Here is a 9,631-nt window from a genome sequence, read left to right on the forward strand (position 1 = left end):
ATTTACGCGAGTTCGAAGTCGCATGCTTTTGACAAACAGCCGTGTTAGGCTATCTGCACACTTGTCGTCCAATCATAGTTGCGTAATCGTCTCGCCCTGAAATTTTGAGCCGAGCACATGCATTTCAACGGAGATCCAAGACGCATCCATACAAGGTGGTGGTGATTGCATATAAGTAAAAGTCCCGTGTATTTTGTTATTGCTTTTTGGTACAGGAGGATGTCAAAACGAAAGGGAATAGGTGCTAATTTTCGTCATTTCGTTTTGTTGTCATCCTAAAGTTGCGCCACTTCGTCTTGGATGACATTCTCCTGTACTAGTGTAGAGACAAAAATATCCAATCATCTGATCAATCAACACCACCTTGCATTGATGCGCCTTGTGGAGATCTGCACACTTGTCGTTATCGGCTAGTTATCGGCAAATCGTAGAAGATGCAGAAACGGATAAGTACGACACTGTCATTTGCTAATCGTTATGCACGCATTGTTTGTTTACAGTTTATGGGGAAAAATGAATGAAAAAGTTAATATCGTCTCCTGGGTAAAAGATTGTCGTATTATAATTTCTGTAGGTTGTGGGAAATCGCGATTGAAGTTTGGAATACAATTTCTCAAAAGCGCGAAGATAGATTTTCTCCAAACTCTGAAAATGTTATTTGTTCACAAAAATCTTAAATTATTTAATTTTATTGTTAATTGTAAATTAGTTTTGAGTTTACGAAGGATTTTCTTTAGTAAAATTTTGTCGTAAGCGCCATTTGTCCACAATTTGGCAGCCACTTTGTATGAAATACTACAAAATGTGATCAAAATTTCTACTAAGCTAACGTCACTTTTTACTCAATATCTCGGAAACTATGTATATCTCCTACAAAAATGGAGAACACCATTTCTAAGATATTGATTAGTTTAATATGACTGCATCACTAACTAAATTTTTACTAAATCATCGAAAAATTGTAGTCAATATCTCGGATACTAAAGGAGATATCTAAAAACTGATAACACCAATCGAAAGACCTTATTTCAAAATATATAACTGCATCTAGAACTAAAAGTCTTCAAAATAGCGCTTACGACGATCTTTCACCCAGGCGAATATGTATTTGCATTAAAATTGCATGAAAATTAGTATTTCTTCAATAAATGTGAAAGTTTTAACTATCAAATACGACGAAAGTGTGGAAACTCTCTGCGCGCGTGCACAAAATCTATATCAGGAAAAGAAAAGAAGAGAGTTTAATGAAAAATTATGTCAAGAATTGTTGCAGCACAGTCCATATTTTTTAAAATGCAGGTTTTTGTAAATAATAATTATAATAATAGATTCACGCTTACACATGTGTTAGTGTTTGGCCGAACTTCTCCTCCGATTTGTGGCGTGCGCCTTGAAGTTTTCACACAAACTGTACGGACCTACAGTTTTACGCCGACTCCGAACGGCGATTATATTTTTATGAGAAGCTGTTCATGGCAGAAATACACTCGGAGGTCCGCTAATGCCTGCTGAGGGGCAGCCGCTGTTAAGAAAAAAACTTTTTTTTCTAAAACTTTTGCGATGTTGCTTTGACTAGGTCTTGAACAAAGGCGCTGTGGTGTGGAAGCGTGCTCTACTTACCACTACACCGCAGCGGCCGGTTTTTGTAAATATTTCGCGAAAATATCAACCAGAAGAACAGAAAATACCTGCTCTAAGTGTATTTTTAGACGCCAAATGAATTGATATATCACGACCGAGAGTGCGAAAGTGTAGTCGTCATGTAATCGTTGCATCATGATTGTTTGGTTTTAACCATAACCGGTAATTTGTTTGTGTATATATTAATTTGCCGGTGCTGTCAATTGAAATTTCCTCAGTTAAATAGGAAAAAACAGAGTTGATCAAAAATTGAGCCAGATTTCTATCAGTATCACATCGATGTTGAATTTGCGCAACTTCTCTTTATCCAAATAATGTAAAATAATAAATGAAATCTCGATCGGCGATCACTGAAACGCAGCTAGAAAGTGTATACGCGAAAAAGCAATGTAGCCACTTTTTCTCATTAAACCATGTTCGAATAGTGGAAATTTTTGAAGACCACAGGGTTGCTTTTAGCATTTAGACCCATAATGCAGAAATGGAGTTGCATTTAGGTGACAAATTTTGTATGGATAAATGAACATTTAGAGAAGCAATTATAGCGAAACTTTTATTACGGGTAAAAACTCCAGTATTATGCAGCGTTTTTGCTGCATTTAAAATGCACCATTTAGCACTTTCGAACATATGTTTTCGAAGAGCGTTCATGCTATCGCATTTAGCAAATGTACATTTACGCGAGTTCGAAATCGTATGCTTTTGACAAACAGCCGTGTTCCAGTCGCTTATTCAGATCCGTATCTATTACGATCAATTCTCACGCAGCAGATAATGTGCAAAAACGCTACTAAAAAGGAAAAAATAAATTTTAAACCAAAACGTCAATACAAAAATTTGAATTGTTTTAACCATGACCGACCATTTGTTTATGTATATATTCATTTGTCGGTGCTGTCAATTAAAATTTCCCCACTTAATTAGGAAACAAAACAAACAGAATTGATCACCAATTGATCCAGATTTCTATCAGCATCATATCGATATTGAATTTTCTTAACTTTTCTTTATCCAAATAATGTAAAATAATAAATGAAATCTTGATCGGCGATCACTGAAACGCAGCTAGCCACTGTATACTCGAAAATGCAATGTTGCCACTTTTTCTCATTAAACCATGTTCGAATCGTGGAAATTTTGGAAGATCACAGGGTTGCTTTTAGCATTTAGATTCTTAATGCAAAAATGGAGTTGCATTTAGTTGCATTTAGGTGACGAATTTTGTATGGATAAATGTACATTTAGAGTAGCATTTAGAGCTAAATGCGCTAAACGTGCTTTTACGCGTAAGCAAAAACAGCCCATTAAATGAATCAACTATAATAGGAGCGTTCCTTATCTCCCAGAAATAGTCAGAAAAAGTCCGAAGTAGTCAGATTTAGTCCAAAAAGCGTTCCTTAACTCGGAAATGACAGCAAAAATGAGAGAGCAAAAGTCAGTGAGAGGGACTCTCATCAGGCCGAAGTAGTCAGATTTAGTCAGAAGAATTTTTTCTGGCAAAATCCTGAAAAGTGTCAAACTCAACTGAATTTAAATTAACGGAAATTAAAGAATACGCAAAAAGTGAGAATAATTTAAAAAGTAAAAGAAATGAATTGAAATTGGAAGGAGGCAAAAAATAATTGATATAGCAAGTGTTTATTGTGCTTGTGCTTGTGTGAATGTGTTTTGTACATACATTTCTATTCTTATTTGACGTTAGTTTTGTTGTTGCCATTCTTTGGACTAAAAATTTGGTTTTTTGCGTTCCTTTACTTTTCCTGTTATTCTCTTTTAGTGTGCGCATTTTGCTTACGCTCTGGCATTTTGACACTTTTCAGATTTTAGTCCAAAAAGATAAGGAATGAACCTAATCTTACTTTTGTCGCACAATTTGTTCCGTATGAATTAGATTTAGGTCTGAATTTTGGTTTTATTAAAAACAACCCCCTTTCAATAGACCACATACTTGTACAAGGCGTATCGGACGACGTTGGCGGCGTGTTCAAAAAGCTTTTCAGTGATGAGTCCTTGGCTGAATTTAATTGCGAAGGGTGGTGGGAGAAGAAAGCCTTGAGAGAAACAACATTGTTTTATAGCCCTGACAGACACGTGGTTTGTACACTATGGTATGCATACTATAGAGTTTGATACTATTTCGATGTGACAGACATTAAGTACGTATACCGATGTTTTTTTTTTCTTTATCACAACTGATAGAATGTATGTATGCCATTTTGCTCGCGCTGTTCTAACAGCCGCAATGGCCGAGTGAACAGAGCGCTAGAGGGCCACTCAACAGATCCGAGTTCGAGTCCTCGGGTACTAAATTTTTTTTAAATGATTTGTTTTTTTTTCTAATTCTTTTTTAAATAAACTGAAGAGTTTGATGTTTTACGACATTTTTTTAAATGATTTGTTTTTTTTCTAATTCTAATTTTAAATAATCTGAAGATTTTAATGTTATAAAAAAACATTTTATAATTATTGGGTTTTTATTATATTATTATTATTGTTGTTCAACAAATATGTCCTCGCGATTCTCTTTTCCTCCATATCTTTCTTTATGGAGACTAAAACGTCAGCGTATTGAATACCAGGGTACATGCCTGTCACATAGAAATAGTCCCAAAATCCATATCCATCAGGGCTAATACCCTGGTATTCAGTAAGCTGTCTCACGTCTCTAGTCTCAAAAAGAAAATTATGGAGGAAAAGATCGCGAAAATTAAGCGAATATGTGCTTTAGCATCATAAAAATTCAATGACAAAAATTTTGTTGAACATTATTATTATTATTTAGAGCGTGTGTGAATCGGTAACAAAGTTCGCGGCGAGTAAATTTTTGACAACTATGAGGTGAATAAAAATTCACTAGCTAATGAGGCTAGTGAAATTTTTGACAAATGCATAGAAAATTTTGACAATCGCAAAGATTATTGCTGTGTGTAAGTCTTCTTTAAATAAAAGCTTAATGAATTGCAATCAACGATGGTAGATGTTTTCTCAAAATATTAATTTCACTTCAATTTGTAATATTTTATTCCACATAAATCCGCGATTATCAAAAATTTACTGCTGTCAAAAAATATTTCATTTCACACAGCAGATTGGCAAAACTTTCCAGAAAAATTTCATAGCACATTAGCTGCTGATTTTTATTTCAAAATAAATAAAATAAAAGACCAAAAATAAAACAATTAAATAAAAAAGAAAATAATCTCCTGCCTGCCTCCAACTGGGATCTCTCAATACGACTGTTGGACCAGCGCGAGCAAAATGGCATACATACGTGCTATCAGTTGACTGTCCCTGTTTGTTTTCACCACACATTTTTGGTGAAATTTTCGTGGGAAATTTTTATAATGGTAACCCCCGAGTACTGAATTAAGGAAAATAGTGGGATAGAGGGGGTTTTTTTATTTATTTATTTATTTATTTATCAAATTCCTTGGACACACACACGAAATAAGCCCTGTATGCAGCTCTCAAGAAAACGGTCAAGAAAAAATTGCCATTATTTCGCGTGTGTGTCCAAGGAATTTTACATTTTTGATACCTCACAGCTTATTGCCTCCCTCTTTCCTCAAGAAATAATGGAACGGGCATATATTTCTGTTGCAAACCTGGGTTGCCTTATGCTCTTTTTTCACAAAAAACTTTAGAAAACCGTAGTAGAAAGCGTAGTAAATTTCTTAAGAAAGTCATACGCACGCCGTTCAATTTCGGTTGATCTCACACAAGTTGCATGTGCATGAGAAATTTTTGACAATAAATTGGCGGCGTGCGTGAATATTAGGTTAGCCTGTAAGAAAATGCACAAGAAAATGTTCGTGTTCTTTCTTCTGCTTGAAATAGTAGTATGCCAGTAATTTTGACGTTTGATAATGCACCGTGAATAGTAAACAATGGCAGAAGAAGAGCGGTAAAAAGTAAACAAAAGAAACCATCTTTTGCCTATGACCAATTTGTAATGAGAATCGGGAAAGATTTCCGTGCGATATCTGTAACCAAAGCTTTTTAACTCGGTATACATACAAAAAACACAGGCTATCACACGAAACCAACCGCAAAGCAATATATCAATGTGATCAGTGTGAAAAATCATTTCTTCATAAAAATGGTCTAACAATCCACGAGCTCCATCACAAGGGAGCTACGATAGAATGCCAAGTTTGTCAAAAACGTTTGTGCGGCAAATAGACCTAGATGTTCATTTACGCACTCATTCTGGAGAATCGCCATTTGTGTGTCACCTTTGTGGAAAATCTTTCATCCACAAACGTATTTTAAATAGGCACATGCAGTACCATGGATATTTCAGTTACAAGTGCGTGATTTGTGGTTCTAAATTCTCCAAATATGATCAATACTATAATCATCGCATGCAACACACTGGATTACCTTATAAATGTGGCGTTTGTGAAAAGCAGTTTCCAGATGCTTACAAGTTAGTAATAAAGTATGATTATGCCCTACATGTACATATATGTATATGTGTATGTATATAACTTTTCAGGATTAAGCGTCATATAAGAGGTGTGCACAAAATTGAAGAAGACAAGGAGGTGCAGAAACTCGTAAGAATAAACATAACAAAAGAATATAGAGGACGAATAGTCGAAGTTTTGGAGAAACCAGAAGATGAAAATAAATAAAATTTTAACTCATATAATAATGGTAAAAGCTGTTTATATCAATTTTGTAATTATTTAAGAATACATATGTCCATCGATGCCGACGTATAATATCTATGTACAGATGTACGTACATGTTTGAAGATGCTTTCAATAAAAAATAATGAGCATGGAATGGCAAATTTTTCTTGACCGTTTTCTTAAGAGCTGTATACGGGGCAATACTCGCTTTTTACCTCGTTAATTTTCGTAGTATAGGAACCATCTTTAAACCACTTTGTACGATGTTATAATTGTGGTTTACAACGACAAACATGTAGTATACAATGCTAATATGTCTTACTACGTTTATACGCGCGTATTATTTGCAAAATGGTAAAATTTTCCGTATAAACGCTGAGTTAATTTTTTTATTTGCAAATAACTAAATCACGCAAATAAGTATTGGTTAGTGGTACTATTCGCAAATAAGCGCAAGACGCCGCCATTCTTAGGTTTATTTTCTTTTTCGATGGTCATCTTATTGCCTTTTTATAATCAAGACGTTGCCATTTTTAACTCTATTTTCTTTTTCGATATTATTTTCATATTATTGCCTTTTTATAATCAGGCAATATTAAAAAAAGATGTTTCACTATCGAATAAACAGTGAGTTAGGTATTTGCAAATTATTTTTATTTGCAAATATCTTACGTATAAACTTAGTATCTGGCAGGGCTTTTACGATACGCCCGGTGCTTATAACCAAGGCATTAGTTAAAAACGAGATACACCCTGGCAACACTGATCTAACACCAAACATCGATGTTTCCGATTCATCGATGTTTTTTTTTAGAAATCACAAGAATTTTAGTGCTGTGTAGATATAAACTGGGAGTTTGTAAACCGGGTCGTTTCGTATGTGTTCATACACAAAGTACAATGGTAGAGTTAAAATTTATTTTTAATACACTAGTGATATTTTGAGCAATCCTGTACTAAATTCGGAAAACCCCATTGATGTCTACTGTGATCGAAAATTCGGCTGCTACAATAGAACCCNATTTTAGTGCTGTGTAGATATAAACTGGGAGTTTGTAAACCGGGTCGTTTCGTATGTGTTCATACACAAAGTACAATGGTAGAGTTAAAATTTATTTTTAATACACTAGTGATATTTTGAGCAATCCTGTACTAAATTCGGAAAACCCCATTGATGTCCACTGTGATCGAAAATTCCGCTGCTACAATAGAACCCGCATATAAAAATGTATTGTGCAAATGAATATTTAACATTTTTCAAGCGAATAAACGCAAATGAAAGTTGTGATTTTTGGCGATTTTTCTAAGGGTCCCTAGGGAACCACAGGGGACCTAGGCGGTCGGGGGTTGCATTTTTGTCAATGGCGGTTCATTCCCTCTCCAAAAAGGTGGGTTAGAGGTGTCACGCCCACTTACCTTTAAAATTGTGATATTTTAAAATAATATAATGGGAAATGTCTAGTAGCGCTCACGGCTTAGATTTCCATTACGGAACCAATTGCTATTCTGTGCAAAATATACTGAATTTTTTATGAAACTCGGTGGGGATACTAATGGAGGTCTCCTTCAACTATATTTCTCACTTTCACAATGTTGTTGCTAATAGTACTTAAGTTATTTGTTAAAATATCCCGCCTGCTATCACTACATTTTATTATAACCCCACACCTATCACTTATTTACACAAATATATTATCCTTAGAGGTTCGCATCCGTTTGGAATACTTTAATATACAATTGTTAATTAATGAATTAAGTAAAACGCGTTTATAAAGCTGAAATTAGTCGAGAACGCAGAACGTATACTTAAACGCAGTCTGTATACGCAAAATTTTGTCGATTACTGGAGCCCTCAGTGTTGCTTACTACACTGTTGCCACTCTTCAATGCCTTTTCATAAACTTACCCTTTCAACTACAATTTTTGGTACTATAATAGGTCGTAGCTTAATATAAACTACTTAGTTTTTAACAAAAAACCTTATTCAATAGTAAATTTCAAATATTTTAAACGTATTTTGAATAGGAACTTATAACTTTTTTAACATCTGCAAAACTGACGAAGTGGCAACCATCTAAAGAAGGAGAAATCAGCTGACACCGAAAAATCTAATTCCGCAGATTTCTGCGCTACGGACTACAACTACAGAAAAATTCTGCGGTGTTGGGTTTTCATTTACATGGCGCTTTGGTAAGACAGATCGTGTCAGCTGACTCGGGTTTACGTACCGGTAGGTTACGTTCTTGACTCATTTCAGCTTAAATGTCTTCAGNTTGGTAAGACAGATCGTGTCAGCTGACTCGGGTTTACGTACCGGTAAGTTACGTTCTTGACTCATTTCAGCTTAAATGTCTTCAGAAACGTTTGCACATTTCACAAACAAGCAGAAATAACAATGGTTGACAGTAACACAAAATGTATGCTACCATATTAAAAAAATACACCACAAATAAGTGCGTATAATTAGGGGGTATAGGTGTATAATATGTTCATTGCTTTTATTAAAAATAATATTAGGATCGATAGGGGTCTTACTGCTGATCATATCGGTATAATTTTTTTCGGGGGGAAATAATATTTACTGGTGTTATTGTAGTTCAAAGTACACAAATGTAGAAGAAGTACGTAATTTGATAATGAAAATTTTTAATAAAAATTCGCGATTTTTTATTAAAAATTTTCGCCTGCGGCGCTTTTTCCATAGTAATCAATACTTCGATAAATAATGAAAAAGTACATCGATAATTTGATAATGAAAATTTGTTTAATAAAAAATCGCGATTTTTTATTAAAAATTTTTGCCTGCGTCGCTTTTTCCATAAAAATCAATATTTCGATAAATAATGAACAACATAAACGAGCGAAATTCACAATAGCGCTATTCTTCATTGAATGAGCGCCATGACCCCAAATGAAAATTCGTTCGCTCAGCACTTTCGACCAAGGTCGAAAATCGGATGCAACTCATAATAGGGGCCAAGAAACGTATCTGGCAACATACAAGGCAATAGGCCGGCCGGTTTTAAACTACGCAGCACCAGTGTGGTCGCCGGGGACTAGTAGGACGCAGTGGACGAAGCTACAGACAGTACAAAATACAGCACTTACAGCGACCGGATGCCTGGTGAATGCCGTCCAAGGCACACCACCCCCGGACATTGACGAGACGGAGCTTCATCTGCCTCGGGAGACGCGCACCACACTTGCACAACTTCGCTCCGGCTACTGCAGCAGGTTAAACTCCTACCTGAGTAGGCTGAATGAGGATGTGCCTAATGAATGTCCGGCATGCGGAGAGACCCCACATGACTCGAAACATCTCTTCGCATGCCCGGCAAACCCGACATCCCTAA

General features: G+C 35.5%; 1 protein-coding gene and 1 long non-coding RNA gene across 3 annotated transcripts in view; both read left to right on the forward strand.

Moving 5' to 3' along the window:
• The first annotated feature begins 5,529 nt into the window (after window positions 1-5,529).
• LOC108364717 (zinc finger protein 540-like) lies at window positions 5,530-6,604 on the forward strand. 2 transcript variants are annotated; one of them, XM_017618507.1, is made up of 2 exons: window positions 5,530-6,082; window positions 6,140-6,604. In XM_017618507.1, exons 1-2 carry the CDS (start codon window positions 5,787-5,789, stop codon window positions 6,276-6,278), a joined length of 435 nt encoding a protein of 144 aa, XP_017473996.1. In that variant the 5' UTR covers window positions 5,530-5,786; the 3' UTR covers window positions 6,279-6,604. The 2 variants fall into 2 exon arrangements, with proteins under 2 accessions (XP_017473996.1, XP_017473998.1); XM_017618509.1 differs by having other exon boundaries at window positions 5,659-6,070; window positions 6,140-6,449.
• A 701-nt stretch (window positions 6,605-7,305) lies between these two features.
• LOC108364718 (uncharacterized) overlaps window positions 7,306-9,631 on the forward strand; it is a 10,249-nt gene continuing 7,923 nt past the window's right edge. The window contains exon 1 of the long non-coding RNA XR_001847804.1: window positions 7,306-7,666. This is a non-coding gene — a long non-coding RNA (uncharacterized LOC108364718). The remainder of the gene's footprint in view (window positions 7,667-9,631) is intronic.

This window comes from Rhagoletis zephyria, unplaced genomic scaffold (assembly GCF_001687245.7).
Source record: "Rhagoletis zephyria isolate East Lansing unplaced genomic scaffold, Rhagoletis_zephyria_1.1 Rzeph_scaffold_01646, whole genome shotgun sequence".
In the NCBI taxonomy this organism is placed as follows: domain Eukaryota; kingdom Metazoa; phylum Arthropoda; class Insecta; order Diptera; family Tephritidae; genus Rhagoletis; species Rhagoletis zephyria.